Raw genomic sequence first — 20,092 nt, 5'->3', positions numbered from 1 at the left:
CAGATTGTCTTTTTAAAAAGCTTACATTCTCTGCTACAGAAACTGGTATAAAAACCTATCACAACACAATTCTAAAACTGATAACTCTCCCACTGAGCAGCAATGAGAATACAGTGAAGCAGAGAGATCAGAAGACAAAAGGTTATCATAATCTCCTTATTCTTTGTGATGTACCTTGATAACAGAACTCCTTGAAATAAATATAATGAGAGAGGTCACATGTATCTTGCATTATTTTAAGTACAATATACAGAATCATAGGAAAGAAAGTCCTTTACTCCAAAATTCTTTCAAATAAAGTATCTTCATTATGAAAAGAGAACTAAAAATTATCTTTCCTCAGAGAACTGGACTGAATCTGCAATCAAATAGAGTAGAAAAGAAAATCCTTTATTTTTTATCTTAGTGTTTGAAATAAATTAGAGCACAATAAATGTTTTGAGGTATTTGTTAGCAAGTTTTGAGAACAAAACTACAAGGGTTATCTATATTCTTATGATGCAGAAGGGAAACTAAAGGTTGCCTAGGAGAAGTATTGTTCAATGATGATGAAGTATTCAAAAAATGCTACCCACAATGCCACCAACAAAACATGTTTGAAACTTGAAATACCTTCCTATTTCCCCTGACATCACTGACAAAGTGTAAATCTACTGCTGATGTTCTAAATGTAGATTAACTAAAATAATTAACGAGAAACTGGACAGAAATAGGCTACAATGTTAAATCATATATAACCTATAGAATTATGTGCCTTTAGTACATGTGGTACACAAATACCTCCTGAAAACCTTTTCAAAATTAACAACTGTACAAGTTACAGAACTCTCTCTACAAGTGTTTTTAAAATCTTCTCCCAAATAACCTGTACAATAGATCCCGTGCCATTTAGCAGGGGCAAACTGCTTGCACTTGGGACACATGTTCCAGGTACAAGGCCAAGGTCTTTTGCATACAGGAAAACACAAAGTCAGTTTATAACAGGGAATATAATGCAACCGTCTATTATAAGAAAAAGCAGCAGCAGGCAGGATTCCTGTATCTCTTATAGGCAAACGGGCTCCTTTCTTCTGTAACGTGTGGAAAGAAAATTGCATGATTCCCTCTAGTTCTGGACTATTCAGACTTAAGGGGCTGCAGTTTCCCACGTTGTATTGTTTGATATGTGTGTGCTCCTACCCGCTGGAACTCGGAAACAAAGTACTCATTATTAAATGCAGGGAAGAGAACAGCTAGCATGTTCACTACTGTCATCAGATGTTCCCATCAGCAGAAGTTCAACAGCTTTAATTTCTGTTTCTGATCTTTGCAAAGGCAACACAATAAAGTAAAATAATACAGAAAATAAAAGCAAGTTCACCGTGCTGACAAAGTAAAAAAAAAGAGTTTCACAGTTGTATTTTTCCTAATTGAAAATATTCAGAATTTAATTTTTATTGAGTATAAGGCAAATACACCTAATTCAAAGATTCTAGAATATGCTTCAGAAATTGTCTCCCATTAAAAAAAAAATCCTACGTTTTAAGTGTATGAGGTGATGATCTTGGTAAAGTAAAATATTGAGAAAACTAGGTATCTATATTATAGTGGTGACCTTGTTTTTTACCCTGAAGTAAATGAGTCATACCCAAATTTTAAGCATTAGTGTTTTATTACCATTATTATTTATTCTTAATGCATTTTTGTAAAATGCCTACAAAATTGTTTATCAAGTCTTTAATAGTTTTAATATTAAAATATAGTATTTATTTATCTCTTTAGCCTTTTCTGCATGGCTATTTATGAAAAGAAAGTGTGTGCATTTAAAAAAAGCTTCAATTATTATGCAAAAAACATCTTGAAGTTGCACAGAAATATATTAAACCAGAACAGTGAGTACAATGTTATGTTCCCCTAGGCACAAGGGCTCATTTTGCTGCCAGAAACAATCTAAACCAAATTTCTAGGCAGGCTTTGTAGTCAAACATGAAGAGATTTAACTAAAGAAAATGTGTTATAGAGGAGGAAAGACATAAGAGACCAAGGTGCACTAGTTATAATTGCAAAATAATTTTAAAAGTAAATTCAAAGAATGTAAAATTAACACCTGTGGCAAATAACAAAGACAAAATTAATATACAGTTCAGTTAAAAATATGTTTATCTCACAGCAGAAATTATAACAAAACTGATGTCATAATTCTTATTAGAATTACACTTCACTGTGGAGTCTATTAATATTTTCTACAAAGTGCTTACCAAAGTGGCTACTTTTATACATTGTTCATAATGGTGCATTATTTTTCCCAATTTTCAGTAATCCCTTGAAAGCCTCTAACTAAAATTAGTTCTCCTTCTGAAGCAGTTTTTTTCCTGCACTACTTTATTATTATAGGATTGGCTGTTAAGTGCTGAATACTAACTGATACTTAAATTTTCCCACAGGCTTATAAGCACCAAATAGTGAGCAAGAGTACAATACTACAGGCATATCAATCTTGAAGGCATGCCTTTATTATTATGCAGTTAAATGATGCTAACAGTTTTGGTCTGAAAGACTGACTGATTCTCCATATTTATAACTTCTCAAAAACTTAGCCTATTTTATCATGACATAAAATAATCCATAGCCAAAAGACATTAATGCTTTTCCTTATGAGACAACCACTGCAAAAATTAGACTATTTTCCTTTTAAATAAACATTAGTTTATATACCAAAACCCAGGGCAAGCTGCTGCAAACCTTAACCCTTGCAAAGTGTGACAGGATTTTCTACAAGAGATTGGAAATACGATTTACTACAACACTGCCTGAAACTATGAGACTTTAACCAAATCTAAAACATCTACATAAGAAGGTGAAAAGAGCTACTGAACAGATAAAAGTAAAATCTTGATTCTTATATCAAATGTTATGCATTTTAATATGATTTTTCCCCTGATTTATGTAAAGCTTTGTGGTTTTCATTTTCCCTAGCCTGTCACATTGTAGTGATGTATGGTACATTTTAGCATCAAATTTGCCATGAGCAATAAAGTGAGTGCCCCCAAAGAAATATCAATATATTATCAGTCTTCCCCACCATGCCACATTCCCAAATTTTCCTTTATTCAGCCTATTTGGGTTTGCTTCACATAGTTAATATCCTTTCCACAGTTTTCCACACAAATATTTAATGTTTTACTTTTGAAAGAAATCCAAAACTAGAAACTGACAGCATGAAATACAATTTACTTTCCAAGGTGAAATGAGGCCATCATGGAAGAAAAACACTGATGTATTTTTTCTGTTTGAAACAATAAAATAAAAAAAAAAAAAGAAAAAAGGAGAGGGAAAAGGGGAAGGCATGATCTTGTGAAAGACATGCAGGAAATGTTGCTGAAGAGACATAAAATTTGAAATACCAATAGAATAATGTTCTGTAACAATTTCTTCACTTCTATCATCAAAGTGCAGAAAGAGGAAGAGCTATAAAAAGATGACTGCAACAATAGAAGAAAGATCATGATACACTCTCTTCAACAAAATACTAATACTTTTAGAGGTTCAGGAAGAAAAAAAATCATTTTAGCTGTAAAACAATAAAATGAAAAACAGAAAAGTGATGACAAATAGAAAGAAAAATATTGTCTGTTTTGACCTTAGTTCTGCTCACATGGAAGTATGCAACATTTAAACCAATCAGAGTTCCTATTCCTGTTCTGCTCTTTCTACAGAATAAGTTAATAGAATTAATTCCAGTGAACTAATAATGATTAGTTTAAAATTTTTGACCAATATAATCTTCACATGATTAGAAGTCATTCATTTGATGTATTTTTCATGTGGAAAAAAATAAACCCAGAACATTCAAAACTCAAGCACTTACAGGTTAGAAAGCTTTTAAATTATCCACTTTACAATTAAAGCATCAAAAAGAGATGCCATCTCCCCATAAATCAATACTGTTCGTACAGTTTCCTAATACAGGTTGCATAGGTTGTACAAGTGCTTGACTGAACCACAATGACTGAGCAACATGGGGTTTCAAGACGAAAAATGACACACAAATACACTACCTCCACTCATGCACTTGACACAAGTGTGTTTGGTCTTTCCCTAAGAGTAAGTTCTGAAATTCAGCTAAATATGTACATTATTATTTGAATGTAACACCTACATGAGAATATGATGGTTCACTCCAAATTGTGACAAAACAACACAACTAGAAGGCATGCATATAGCTTTAAAGGAAAACAACATTTGCAGCCTACTTGCCTTATTCTCCAGGTGTAGTTTTAAAAAATGAAGGTAGGCCACAGGTGCAAATGCATCAGCCGAATGCATGACCACCTTTGCTGAATCTCTGAAATACAAAATTTTTATCATCAAACACTATAATACATAATTTTATATAGAGACAACTCTTAGTCACTGTATAACACAAAATCTCAGGCAACTCATTGAAAATATATTAATTTCTTATCAATATTTTCATATAAATTAAGAAAAAGTAATTTGTTATATAAAATCATCTTGGTAAACAACACATTACCTTCAAGAATTTTCAGTTTTCAAAAGGAATAAAAAACTTCCTGTGTGAGCCGGCACAGGAGATACAGCAACAACCATAAAACCACAGATGAAATGCAGAGTCAGCTTGTTTTCGTCACCTTGCCATCTGGGATCCATGAAGCAGCATTTAGGCAGGGGCACAAAAAGAACAGAGGTACTGCAGAGACTTGGTCCATGCTAGAGCATCACCAAACCTGCAGGTCTCGCCTGTATCTCAGGGATTTGCAAAGGCACAATATCCACTGTGCTTTGATCTTTCCCACAGCTAGGCAGGAATCTCAAGTGTGTGCCCCATAGTCTATCACAGGCCCATGTTATCTAAACACAGATGCTCTACTCATCCAACACATGAGGCCAAAATTACTATGATACATATGTTTTTGACACCCCAGCTGCAAGTCAATTGCACGTATTTACAAACCTCCTTGCCAATCTTGCACTATTTTCCCACACTTCCAGACCAATATTAAGAGAATTAGTTACCTGTAGTCTTTGAAAGTATAAACTACATTATGTTTTAGATCACAGAGACTAATACATAAACTAATCTTTAAATTTCATCAACAGGAGATTTTTCAAAAGTCCATTGTTTTGATTAATTCTTCAGGGATTAGATTTTGAAGTTATTAACAACATACAGTATTGCACACTGAGAAATTGACTGATCCAGCCATCTTGCATCTGATAGTGAAGACTACTAGACACAACTTTTTAATGCCAAATGTGTTGGTAACAATGTTAAACTTCCTGTGTGCTGATTCAAATTAGTTAATTTTAGTTTTCATTTTTACAGACACAATCTGTCACACTTTGAATCACAAGAGGCAGTATCTGTTATATCCATCTGCACGGTTTTACTACTTAAGAAAAAGGTACCTCTAAGAAACAAACATCAGAAGGTGAGAAACTCAAGGAAAACATAAGAGAAATTCAGATGCAGTACAAGAAAATCTGAAAATTGTTGAAAGCAAGGTTAAGGACACACAGTTTTCCAAAAACCATGGTGCCCTTTGTACCTTCAAAGTGTTCCAAGAGATAATATAGATAGATTTATAGTAATATCACATAAAACCAATGCAAACTCAAAGCAGTTGAAGCTTTGGCCAGATCCCAGTTCCTCAACAAAAGTGTAAAATTAACAGAAATATCCGTTCTATAAAATGTGGTTTGGGATTTAAAAGTAACAAAATGTCATACAATAATGATAAATAACTTTAGCATAACAAGAACCATTTTAAGCAAACTTTTAAAGTATTTTGATATAAACAGGCCTCAGTTTCATTATTGAGAGTAATTATCAAGATTCTTTATGATTAAAATATTGTTTATATTTAAGATATATGATACTTCATACATAGTTCCTTGAGATTAAAATAATTCTTTCCAAATGACAATGGTGTCTTCTAATTCTAACAGAAATAGGTAGGAAAAAAAATATGTGGAAAGCAGAATAGTTCTGTTTATGTCCAATTAGTCTCCAATTAAAAAAAACTAATAAAGTCCTGAATTTGACATGTCATATACAGCTTGGGAAATAGTAAAAAAACCCCAACCAACTCAAAACACAGAAAACCAGAGATTTAAAATGAAAAACAGTGGTTTGAGAGGCCCCAATAAATTATTTAAGGCCATTTCACATTAAAAGCTTGAATTTTGTGTAGGAACTTGACTATCTAAGATGATTCATTTTTGATTGTAATGAAAACACAGGAATTTTGCTAATGAAATTTTCAGAAGACTGAAATAAATGAAGGATAGTTGAAAAACATTCAGCTATTTATTTTGAAATCAAAATCATTTGATCTCTCAAGACTTCTTGAAGATCTAGAAAGCATCCAATCATTTTAAAACACTGTAACACTTTCTCAGGACAAATACATCAAGTCAGAACAAGACTGAGAGTACCATCAATGCTTCTCAGAACATGACTATTTTTTCATGTTTACAGAAATTAAAATTTTGTAATTTTGCTTTTAACTCCAAACCTAGAATTCCAAGCCTAAACACAGAGCTAATATAAGGTATACAAAGGAAAATGGTATTTCCCAAATATTCAAATGTGACAGTTTACTCTCCAAAAGATCAAACTATTCTGCGCTCCATAAACAAACAGGCCTTTATCACAAGAGTAGATATTGGATAGTATTCATATAGATGAGAAACAGATCTCTAAAATTACAAGAAATGTTGATCAATTGTACTTTAAATATCAGCATAAGAAGGACAGGAAATGCTTGGTACATTTCAAGTACTGAGAGTACGAAAGCTGACAACTAGATTACAATAGGCTACCTGAAAAAAACAGATAAACCCAAATCTGACTATTGTTTAATATTTTGGTTGGAAGATTTTGCTTTCACTACTAGATAATGTTTATTTTCAAATATATGTTCCACTCAATCTGTCATGCTTCCTTTGTGAGGCACATTTTTTAATGAAGACAGAGAAGAATGGCAAGAATTCAACTTAACATTCAGAAGCAAAATTCATCATACAGCCTTACATTAAAGAGATTCCCATTTCTCCATAGTAAGTAACATTCAAGGTTGTATTTTATTTTTTCCTGTGCCAGCATATTTCCTTATTTTGCAAGGATATACTGGAGAAACATATTTTGCCAAGCTTAAGAGGGCAAAAAGTCATGGACCTGCAAGTAGTGTTATAAATTAAAGACATACTTGATTTTCTCCAGTTGTTTTAGGTTTACGTGGCAAAGTTTTGGTGGCAGGTGTTAGTGCTCAGAGGTGCTCTCTATGACAAGGTACCAAGGGATGCTGAGCTATCATCAACACTGGTGGTGTCTCAGTGATAACCTATTTTAAAACTACGCTGCAAGCAGAGTGAGAAAAACATGGTAGAGACAGTCCTGCAGACACCAAGGTCAGTGAAGAAGGAGTGAGTGAAGGTGCTTCAAACGCCAGAACAGATTCTAGGTAGCCTGTGTAAAAGACCATGGTGAAGCAGGTTGCTCCCCTGCAGGCCAGGAAGAACCACACCAGAGCAGATACACACACTGAAAACCCACACAGAAGCAGTTTCTTGGACAGGATGGAGTCCCATGGAAGACCCCTGAGAAGCAGCTTGTTCCTGAAGGACCATACCCCATGGAAAGCACATGCACTGGAGCAGTTCTTCAAGAAAAACTTCACAACTTGCCTGGTGGGAAGGACACACATTGTAACAGTTTATGATGGAGCCATGGAAAAGACCTAGGCTGGAGAAGGGGAAAAACGTGAAGAGAGGGGGGCAGCAAAGACACAGAGTTACAAACTAACCAGTTTCATTCTCCACCTCCTTGCACTGCTCACTGGGGAGGATGTACAAAAGTGAGGAATGAGGAAGAGAAGTTAAGCCTGGGAAAAACAAGGTGAGGAAAGAAGGTGTATTTACTTCCCACTACTCTACTTTGTTGGTTTTTTTAAAATTAAATTTATCAATAAAATAAATTAATTTTCCCCAAAATTGAATGTGGTTTTCCATGACAGTAATTGGTAAGCCATCACATTGCTCTCTTCTTCACCTACAAATCTTTTCATCTTATTTTCTCTCCCTGTCTTCCTAGAGAGGGAGAGTGAGAGTGAGAGCAGCTTGGTGGGAACCTGGCAGCCAGCAAAGGTTAATCCATCATTCCTGTTCTGAACGTGGAAGTATTGTTCAGTGTCTTCCTCAGAAACTTTTAACTCAGGAGATGTTTTGCAGTTGTTCAGGAATTTAGGGATCTTGAAAATCTCAGGTTTTAACCTCTAAGCTGTAATGCTTACAACTCAATTTAAGCTTTAAAAATTGTATCAGGATGTAGTCCTGCTTTAGGAATGGTATTCCCTAATTCAGTGCCCCCACTGAGACTCTCCAAAACCACACACTTCTCTCTTTCACTGCCCCCTGCCCCTATTTTCCCCACCCCATGTGGTGGGATGGACTTGAGGACTGGAGGCACAAAAGGCCAAGATCATGAGTTCAGACAAGAACAACTTACTGGTAGCAGCAGTGAGATAAGAAAATAAACAATAACAGCACAATATTAAAAACAAAATAATATAAAATCAAGTGATTTATGTTCAAAAATGCTCATTGAGAACCCTGCTACAATGAACAATACAGATGGCTCCCCCTCTGCCACATTTTTTCAACTGGAAGGAATACTTTTCTCTGAGAGAGAGAGAGAGAGAAAGAGAGAGAGAGTCCCTGAGTCCCTTTCCCCCAACCCTGGCAATGAGTGAGGTCACATCAAATAACATTAAGGTCCTTCCTTGGCTAGGCCACCTCCCAGCTATTGCAAAAATCCAAACTTAGCCTAGCTGAAACCAGGAGAGGTGAATACCTGAACCATGTATATCTAAACGTTTGGAAACTTTGCTAGCAGAGTTAACATGATTACAAAGTCTGTTTAGATTCAGCATATATGAAAAGCAATAATAAAAAGTAGAAAAAAAATTAATAACTTATTTAAAGAAGAAACTACAAAATATTTTTCTTGTGAAGTTCATACAGTAACAGATTCCACATGCATGATCCCTCAAAGAGCATGTCTTTATGACATGAATAGTGTAAGAGATAAGCAGGACTAATCAAGCTAGAGACACACAATGCCAGTGTAGTTATTCAGTTTCCATTACAGAAATGCATATTTAAAACTTGTTGAATAACTGTTGAAAAGTCCACTGTGCCATATAATTATTATTAAATACTCACTGATTTAAATATTTGTCTTTTATGTATTTTTTGTGCTTTTATTTTTAACTTTTATTGTTTGGAGTATCACCAAGAGGCAGACCACCTCTGCTTCATCTTTTCCTAGTAATATAAACTGTCTTTATATCACTCATAGCCAGATATACATTTATAATATAATATATTCCTACTTAAACTGCACTCTGATTGATCCTAAACCAAAGGCATAATCAATCAGTATTTCAGTGGACATCTGCCAGATTAGCCACCAATGCTTAAACCACTTTGTCTATTGATCTTCTCCCAGATGCCATGCAATGAAATGGAGCTAACAGTTCTTGGTTCTCTGTTCCTTACACAGACAGATCCCAGTCTTACAGAAAAGTGAAACAAATGGACCTGTACCATGAAAGCTTTAATTGTGTCTATATACTCCATAATCTGGACCTGCACTAAGATGACTGAGAATCAATCACCAATACATGATTACTGATCTGTTTGCTTGCTTCAGAAAAAGAACAGCAGTCAAAAGTACTTTACTTGGAGCAAGCAGAGCTAGGTACTTAACAGGCTAATAACAAACAAGACACAAATATTTTCCACAGCTCACTACACATATTTTAGCAATTAACATCAAAGGAATAAACTATTCAGAGTAATTGAGATGGATTCATACAAAGCTTCTATTTAAAATATCCTCTAGTAACTGAAGAAAAGTGTTTATAGTTATCATTCTAAGCTAGTAAACTTACACACACACATATACACAGTTAATGGAATCCACAGGCTACTGATGTGGCACTTTATCAAATTTAGCTGTAATGAAAGATAAATATTACAGGCAATTCACACTTCATGAAAGGATAAAAGTGTCAGTGTATAGGTACCAGTTTTACTGCAGGCCATAATCAGCAAGTAAACGAAAGTGCAAATGTCTAAAAAGTTTATAGCCCTCTATGAACGCCTCATCGTGTCAGGTATTGATTTAGGTTTCCAGAGGACTTTGCCGGTGCTAAACAATGTGAGTGTCTGTGAACTTAAAGAACATGTTTTACCTCTACAAATGCCATGTGTTACTTCTTACCACCTCTAGTTGTCTCAAACTAAATTTTAAGACGCTCCCATTGCTTTAATATAAGGAAATAGAATAAATTGTTCCTTACACAACTATTTTCTTCTTAAACAGAGGGCAGTCCAGAGTGAATGTTTCATATTCTCCTCCTTCTCCACAAATATGGACTCCATATTTCTCAGAGAGCTATCACAAAAGAGAAATTGAAACATGTAAGCGTTACACTAAAGAAGTTTATTAAACATATATTGCTGAATATCTCAAAAACAGTACATACTCGCTGCTGGCTGGGGTTAAACCACAACATGTATTTTCTAAAAGACTACATATTACAAGCCTGGAAAAATCCAATCATACAGTCAGGCCTTGATTTCTTTGTATGCCTACTACAGTGATTAAAAATTACCAGTGTGTTATATTTTAAGTAGAACTGGCACAGTAATATTTAGATGAACAAATTGATTCCTAGTTCTTTCTCAGTGGCCATGAAAGGTTGTTCAGACTTTCATACTTGTCTTTCTTTAGCATATCTATTTCACCTGTAGGAGAAACTTTTACTGTGCGTCAACACAAGAAGTAGCACTTCACACAGAAGTATACAATAAACACATTTTTTTGACAACAGATTCAGAAACTGCATTCTATGTTTTGGTAAATATTCTTTCCATAAAAAATCTAACAAAACAAATGAGAATTTTCTAAGTCAGAAGCAAAAACTTAAAAAAAGATCTAAAGAGAAGCATGTTGTTTCTTTTATAAATTGCACTTAATATACTTTCTAAAACAACATATAGTTATGAATATTCCTGAACATCTGGATACCTCACTTAAACATATAACTAGATAAACTGAAACATTCAAAATAGGCGACATGACTATCTTAATTCCTGCTTTACAAAGGAGCAGCTGTGGAGCATGAACCAAAGTTCTTTTGTGGGAGTAAGGAGTGCATTACATGCTAAGTAGCTCACTGTGCCACTGTTTCAATGTACTGTATTGATAGATAGTAATCAAGCAGCAGATCTGAGCATGGGGACACCCTCTCCTTGTCTGCAGGAGAAATTCATATCCTCAGCAGCAGATTAGATCAGCTTCCAAAGTGTCACTGTTACAGTGATTCAAGCAAAGACCTGTCCAAGTTAACATTAAACAAACACCAACATTTTGCTTTAAGAGACTCATAAGAACTTGAACTGTAGTCCTCAACTCCATTGCAAACACCAACACTACTTTTGGAAATACTTATTTAACCCCTTTATGCCTTTACATAGAGGAACAGAAGCCCATCCATGATGCTTCTGCAGTTGAAGCAGAAATACAGTTTTCTAGAATATCAGAGGCCTAGAAAGTCTATCTGGAGGCTAGAAGATAATTCCAAATCTGGTGTTTCTTTTGAGGCAAACAAGACTGGGTTATTTATACATCATAGATTACATTTTTACATTGTTACCAGAATATTTGTGTAACAAGTTTATTACACATATTCAAATGATATTGTATTTTTATTGTTGAAGCTGAACATAGTTCATGTTACTTTTCAGTTCTCTCTCAAAGCTTTTTATTTAAAAACTTCTAAGAGTGTTTATAACTTCAGTTACTTAAACCAAATGCCTGAATCATCTTCAGCAGTTACTCTATAGAAAAGGAAAATGCTCTTAGAAAACAATAACTCAGTAGTTCCCTATGTGAATATTTGGTTGTCTGGTGATGTAAAATCTTAATCTCTTTAGGAACATATATGAAACATTTTTTAAGTATCTTGTTATGAGAGTTATTTTTCATTTTTCCTTTCACATTTTCTTTCAAAGAAAAGGAGCAAAAGAGAACCTTTAATCAAGGACTCATTGAAAAATTACACTCCTGACATAAAAAGAACTCCATCTGTCAACAATGGCAACAAGGTTTCTATAGGACAAATACATCAGGAATAATTAATGTTGATGCAACAAGAATGGACAACCTACAAAACAGTTAGTCAAAACCTTTTATTCTTACTCTATTTGAAAAACAAACAAACAAACAAACAACCCTTAATAAAGCTATTAAAAAATTGAAAGAGAAAACCAGGAAAGATCTAACTGTAACCTTTCCACAGTGAATACATGGAGTGACTGTTTACAAGTCACTTTCAAAATCGGTAGCTCTGTGTGTAAACAGTATCTAGAACAATTCTTGGCAATTAACATTGAATACTCAGAAGATGTAATACTATTTCCTGTCTTTGTTGTGAGAAGTTCTCATTTTCAATGTCACTGGCTTCAACATCATTCTTGACACCAATTACACAAGGTGCTAAAGGGCCTTCAGTTCTCACAAATGTCAAAAGGACCAAAATATATTTAGCAGCTCATAGAACAGATCCTTAACATTCATTTAACAAAGTCAGCAATATTTTTTAAATGTCATCAACAGCATGAGAATTTTGCCTATCAATCATTTAGAATATTAACATTATTGGAAGACTGATTATTTGGGTTTGGAAATTGGATGCTACAATAATAATAATAATAATAATAATAACAGCATAGACTACATTTTATGACTGCCAAATCTGCCTTCTAGTTGAGATGAGACAGAAAACTGAAAATTTACAAATCAAACATAACTAATTACAAGTAATGCAAGTCCACTTCAAACTGCAAAATAAATCTATGATGAAACCATCTTCTAGACTACACGAAGTTTATCTTCAGTACACAATGAGATATTAACAAGTACAGTGAGTACATATAAATGAGACACATATAAATGACCAGTCCAAACATTACCTGAAGAACTGTCTCTTCCTATCTTGGGAATGAAACACATGGATTAAAGCTTCCTTCTTTAACTTTCATAATCAAAGATAAATATTTGAATCCAAGTCCTTCCTTTTTCAAGTAAAGACTTTGTTCCCAGACAGAAATTGTAAGACATCAACTCTCATATTTACAGAAATGGTCTTTACATCAAGATATTCTCATCAACTTTTGAAGCAAACATACAAATAAACATTTTGCTATTGCCTACTGGCAAAGCCAGAATTACAGACAAATATAACCATAATGTCCATTTGCCATTCTATTAACAAATTCAAAGGTGAGTGGGGTCACAACCTGAGACATAAGTTGACAGAAAATTCTTTAGTGTAGAAAGCGGAGATTCCTATTACAGAGAAAACATTGGGACATTAAAGCAATTTAATGATTTAGCAATTATCTAGCAACCACTCCCCAGAAATTAACCAAAGACTTATTAATTAGAAAAATTCAATAATTCAAAAACTTTCCTTTCTGCAATGCCCATGTCCTGAACAAGTAATATTCACCCCTGCTAAAAGTATGGGTGGCAGATCATCATTGCACTCCTAAGCTCAACATTCTGTATGTAATGTGAAAAAAATTGCAAAAAGTTTTTCCCACTCACTAGTCCTACATTTTTCTGCTGCTACTGCAGAAAAAACACCTCATCTTTATGTCAGTAATTACTATAATTTCTTGGTACATATAAATGAATGTAAATCAGAAGACTGAAAATTTAGTTGATAATATATTTTTGAAGTCAAATAACTGAGTGGAGGAAATCAGGGCTGGGTTTATTTGTTGTGGATTTTTTCTAATCAATACTCTTATAATGCCCCAACCTGAGATTTTTTTCCTAAAAACTAGTTCATGTTTATTTCTTTTATGTCCAAAAGACAAATTCTAAAAGGTGCATAATAGTAATACAAGTTAATTTTGGTCTCATTGACTGCTCCTCAAGATAAATGTTTAGTACCAAAAAAACCCAAAAGAGTAAGAAGTGAGTTCTATTTCCAGATCTGTAGCACCAGAGAAGTTGAACTTCGTGAATACATGCTAAAAGTAAAAGATACTCCCAGCAAATCCCAAATTACTCAACAAATACAATATTTTGTGGCTCTTTATCAAAGACATTGGCATTTTTCTGGGCACTGAAATCATTCAGATATAAAGTGATTTTCAACAAAATTGAAGAACATAGATAACATTACTTAATTAATTCCAAACAGAACTGCAAAAATTCTCATAAGCTTGCACATCACACTAGGAAAAATGCTGTCATTAAATATCCTGCACCTAGCTGAATAAACAACTATGGTAAAGTAACATCAGATGTCAACACAGAACTCAAAAAACAAAAGAGGAAAAAACCATATTAGCAAAAAAAAACCAACAAGTAAAACAAAATTACTGCAACACTTAAAGTTATTGGTTAGATAATTGAATACAAATCAAAGATCACAGGTATATAAATCCATGGCAGTTTTGGACACGTGCAGTGTTAAACATTAAATTATTATGGTGTTTTATATGGTATGGTCAGAATATTTAATTTTATCTCTCCTTACTGGAAACTGTGAACTCCTTGTTTTCACATTCTGTCTGCCAGAATTTCTGATGCTGAAGACTTGCAAAAGAGTATTTTTCACATCATAAGTCTTTTTCTTCAGTTTATAGTTAATGATTTGGTTTTATTAGGCCTTAAAGCCAGCTAAGTAAAAAAAATTTATTTGTACTGGCTTTGACTTTCATAGCATGCATATGCACAAGCAACAGCCAAATGAACAAATAATCAGTTGTGCAGTCTTCCCTACAATGGCCTGACAAGCATTCCAAGCAGTGTCAGAATGCCCCATTTGTACACTTTAGGCTAGGCAGTGATTGCTCTGTTGTTGTAGCAATAAAAGATAAAACCTTTAAGTGTGGGTTTTGAGAAGTGTTAAACCGTGACAGTAATAATTTCAGTAACTCAGTAAGTGAAACTGAGTAAGTAAGAATTACTTTAATTAAGACATCAAACACGATGATGAATATATGTAATTCACAAAAAATACCTGGCACTTTTGGATTTCATAGTTTATTATTTTCTTTTAAAAATGAATGATGATGAAATCAAATGCAGAAGAATACTTCTTATGAGAACAATTAAAATTGCAATACTTGCTGCTACAGTTTTAAAGAAATCAAGACTGCTGATTCAACTGAGGTTAGTAGTTACCCAGCTGCAACCCCACTGAGGCTGTAACCTGAATTTTGATTACAGAAGCTTTCTGTGAATGCAAAATGTTGAGATGATTTAAAGAAATAAGTGAGACAAGTCTTTCAAAAAAAGATAATGAATGGCATTGTATACCAACTGGTTTACATAGCAGAGGGCCAGGGAAGAGGAAGGGAAGATTTCTGGGCAGATTCTCCAGGTCTGAAGCAACAGGCTTCAAGAACAGACCAACAGCATCTTTTCAAGTAAGGGTATTTGAATGCAATGGACCTTAATTATTCCTTTCCAGCTTTTCCAAGTAGCATTTACCTATCTTCTCCTTTCCATGTAGATTACTGAAAAAATGTAATTAAGATTTAGGATATAATTGCTATGTAACTCTATCTTTCAGTAGCAAAGAGAGTTTTAAATTCTGGTTACTTTTTCTTTCTCTTCTGCAAGTTTGCCATACCCTTAACTGTTCCAAAACAAGCTACTTATGAAGCCAGGCTGACCAGTAAATACCCAGATTAACAATGAAAAGTATTACATCACTTTGTGGACATTCAGACAGCCTACACTGAAAGTTACATCAAGACCCTTTAAATAGACATGTAATCATTATGGGTATCTAACAGGCTCAAGGACAAGGAATTGTGGTAAACTAGCATTGTCACAGACAATACATGAAAACATACTTTCAGAACTCTAATTCTTAAAGTTTACTTAGCTTGATATTTGATGCTTCTACATCAAACTTGAAGAAGCCTCAAGTACAAAATCTGGTCTTTTTAATTTTCCCTGCTAAAGGCCCTCCTGTACGTAGGCTAATTGTGTAAACGGTAGGAAAACTGCGGATAGGAATCCTTGGGGAAGTTTTGTATCACCTATGATTTTGTCACTCCCATTTCTTGCTGTGAAAGTCTCTAACTTACAATTAAGTTACAATTTACTTACATAACTTACAATTATGGCTTTACCATATTGATATTCAAGTTAGTGTTCCTGCAATAGAGGGGTTTCATGCCTTTAGTTTGTTTTAAAGATGGTGACGCCAGATGGTGAACTATGTCAAAAAATATGTTTTTCATATGAAAAGTACTTAGCAAAGGCTTATACTCTGTATACAAAGCTAAGTTTTGGGTTAACACCTATTCTATGAAAATATTTTTTATTAAGTTAATTTTACTGAATTTCTGCCTGTGTTTCTTTTTAACTGCAAGTTTAACTATATGAATATTCTTTAAGTTATACTCACCTCCAAAAGAATAGGTTCCATTTCACCTAGAGTTTTTCCTAGATGTTTATCTGGGTCTAAACCTGCAAAAAAACCCAAAAGTGTAAAAGTATTTCTTACACAGCACTCTTATGACATCAAGAAATGATCTTGTTTTTTTCTTTCTTTTAAGAATAATATTATGTCTCGCTTAGAAACTCCACATTATCTAAAATAATTACTATCCTAAAGAAAATACACTGAGTCAGAATTTTCCCTAATCTTTGGGAAATATTTTCCAGGTTTATGGAAAAACAAAGCTAGTTACCATTTCACTACATGTCAAGTGGGAAAGCTTTCCCTTTCTTAGAAGTTTCACTAACCAGTGAAGTAAAGACACGGGTCCATGGCAATAAAAATACAACAAGGATTTAAGTCAGAAGTTACCTTTGTAGATACCTACTAAATTAAAATACAAATTAATTTTTTTTATAGTTCCTGAAGCTGGAAGGGACACAGACTGTTTTACATAATGAAAAGTTCTTTTGCCAAATCACTTTCTTTGTGTGTTTTATGCACATATAAAATATAAGATTAAAAACAATGGAGATACAAAGAAAACTCGGACTTACAGAATATATTGAATGTTGAACCTTTTGATCCACCACAAAATATTCTGTATGATCTTTACATTTTGATTTATTTTTCTTTGTAAAAATGTAATCCCTATTAACACTTGATAGCTGCTCTAACTTGTTCCTCTGTATTCTGATTTCAACTTCATGACTTTTTGAGTTTGGCCAGCTAATGGCAGGTAACAGTCACTTCTCAGAATAAATCAAGTAACTGGCAAAAATGAGTAGTGAGATAAGATAATCCAGGAACAACTGTTTCAAAAGCTGACATCTTCAACCAAATAAATATTCTAGCTGGATTCGATACAAAGTGGTCAAAAGGTCTTCAAGCATGAAGCAAATAAGAAAAAAATATGAAAAAACAAAATGATAACTCCTGAGACTAAAGGAACACTGAGATTTTTTCAGTTATCACATTTTTTACTACTCTTAATTATTGTGGTTTGGGCATCTTTTTGTACTGATACAATACTTGTCTATTTTTTCTTACTCTACTGCTTTATACAGTAATAGGTATCATTAAAGAGCTGCCACCAAAATCACTCCATTCAGAAGCAATTTCTAAAATATGTACCTTGCAAAGCACTTTAGATTGTTGATGATGAAAGCTGTTACATAAATGTACAATACACTATCATATAAAGCCATTGCTGAGTTAAAAGAGCTAATATATCTCTTAATTTTTACAATCATGATCTTGGTATATTTAAATTCCTGTGAAACTAAAACAAGTTAGAGTGAATGAGATTTCAAAACACTAAGAAAGTTTTTAAATATTTCATTAAAGCACATCAAAAAATCCCTTACCATCTAGGGGAATACTTTTAAAACTGCTTAATAATTAAAGTTTAAAAAGACTGAGGTTTTTCCTCCCTCTATTCCTTTTTTGTATTGGTTTATTGCTTTTTATTAAGAGACTAAAAATATGTGCTAGATATATGATGGCAATTTATTCTTGTGGAAATAGTTTTGAAATTTTATTAATTCAATTTCAATAGTTCAAATGGTTCTGGTGGTCTCTTCGAACTTATATCAGGTTAGCATTCTGTCCTTGATTATAATGGGATAGATATTAGGCCAAACAAGCAATTTCTCTTGACATAAATGAATGAGTACTGCATTACAGTACCATTTCACACATTTGTATTAACACTCTTCCTTTAATATAATTACTTTTCTAAGATAAGCAACCTCTCTCTCCTCAATAAAATCAGATTGATTTCCTCTAAATTTAAATGAAGGGATACACTACAAACCTATGAGAAGGGAAAAAATTGTCAGAACCAGACACACTAACATATTACTTCTTTCACAATGTTCTCTTTGGTAATATGGACATATCTTCTGTTCTGTCCAGTAATGAATGCAAACTACTAATTTAAAAGAAACTATGATACAAATAGTTTATGAAATACAAATAAATTACCTATGTATACACTATGGGTAAACCCTTCAGTAATATCCCACAGCTACATGAAAATCTGTGAAGTGTAATGTACCCTTTGTGTTTCTCAGCAGAATTCTATTTTTGGACAGCTTGCATTTCTTTTGAAACATATTATTGTTTTTCATTTCCAATAGGCTTATATTGTGAGTGAACAGAGACTGTCTGGTAAAGGCATCAGGAATCAATGTAACTTTCAATTTGCAGAACCAGTAATCCACATCTCAAATCTCTACTGCTGTGCATGCACAGGTGACGCTGTATGTCTGTTGCTACAGTTAGTATAATGAAGTATTTGGAACCATACTTACAAAACAGGTTTTTTTTAATCTATACTTCTATTTGGTACACTTTTCTTTATTGATTTAGATTCTTAAAATGGCTTAGATTAACAAAAATAACAATGTATTCTAAATTTGCAGCACAAAGTTTTCCTCAATGGAACTAGCTGTGAAGAGAACTGAATGGATGGGTAAACCAACAAGGTCCAGGGCCTGCATGACTCTATGTAGAATTAAAAAATTAATTAGGAAAGGAACTATAATTTCCAGGACTGACATCTATTTTATTTAACTTACATGTATCAATGGGAAGCAATTATAATTCAATTAAAATATTCCCTTTTATTACTTCCCTGACTGACCTTGAAGTTAATGCCTGTTTTATTTAATTGCATCATCTATGAATAAATGTTAACCCTAGAATGTTATGGCCCATTATTTTCAATGCATTTTTAACTCCCCAACTGAACTACATCCATCAATTTATTATATGCTGCCAAGAGAGCAAATGGGGATTTATTTCCTTGAGATAGTACATGATGACCAAAACATCTCGAAAAATTTGATAATTCTGTTCTTAACAGTGCTTAGTAAAAAAAAAATTGTGCTTTCACCTCCAGTTTCTAGTTTAGTTTGACTGTAAAATCAGTAAGCAATAGCACAAATGGGATAATTATTTCAAAGTAACTTCTACTCCATCTTTAATTTTTGATAAATCCACTGACAAGAGCAGAACTCCTTTCTGCAGATATTAACAATGGTTGCAGAATGCTCTTATGCACAGCCACAAGACAAGTGTAGAGAACTGCAGCAATGTCAAGAGATTGGGGTAGAAATTCATGGCTTTGTTCTGTGGTGAAAAAAAGAAAATTACTAAAAGGCATTTCACTACTGCTCAGATATGCAAAGGAACCATATTTTAAATGGTTCACTTTGTACATATGTATTAGTGAGAATATAGTGAGGGGTAGAGCATGAAGCCCTCACTTCAGAGGTAATGACATAATATTACTTGCATTTATCCAGACCATTAGAAATCCAAGTTACATTTTCATGGCATTACATTCAGCTAAAAAAAATCCATATTCTAAAGCCTTACCTGACTAACAAGAACATGTTTTATAAATGTTCAGAATTTTAAAATCATCTGAATTCTTAAGAAAGTCTTTCAAAATAAAAAAAAATCTAATTTTACTTTGTAAAATTTCAAATAAAAATAAATCGTAAGTTTTAAGAAACGGTGGTATATAAAGGTCTTCTGAA

General features: G+C 33.5%; 1 protein-coding gene across 8 annotated transcripts in view; it reads right to left on the bottom strand.

Moving 5' to 3' along the window:
- DPH6 (diphthamine biosynthesis 6) overlaps positions 1 to 20,092 on the bottom strand; it is a 197,706-nt gene that overhangs the window by 122,701 nt on the left and 54,913 nt on the right. For all 8 annotated transcript variants that reach the window (XR_004497795.1, XR_004497796.1, XR_004497797.1 and 5 more), the window contains 3 exons: positions 16,512 to 16,573; positions 10,368 to 10,462; positions 4,237 to 4,324 (listed from right to left, as the gene is read on the bottom strand). Coding sequence is in view for 5 of the 8 variants with exons in the window: in XM_033514979.1 (XP_033370870.1) it covers positions 4,237 to 4,324; positions 10,368 to 10,462; positions 16,512 to 16,573 (245 nt within the window). In the remaining 3 variants the exon portion in view is untranslated. The remainder of the gene's footprint in view (positions 1 to 4,236; positions 4,325 to 10,367; positions 10,463 to 16,511; positions 16,574 to 20,092) is intronic.

This window comes from Parus major, chromosome 5 (assembly GCF_001522545.3).
Source record: "Parus major isolate Abel chromosome 5, Parus_major1.1, whole genome shotgun sequence".
In the NCBI taxonomy this organism is placed as follows: Eukaryota; Metazoa; Chordata; class Aves; order Passeriformes; family Paridae; genus Parus; species Parus major.
This window is presented reverse-complemented; position numbering and strand designations above follow the sequence as displayed.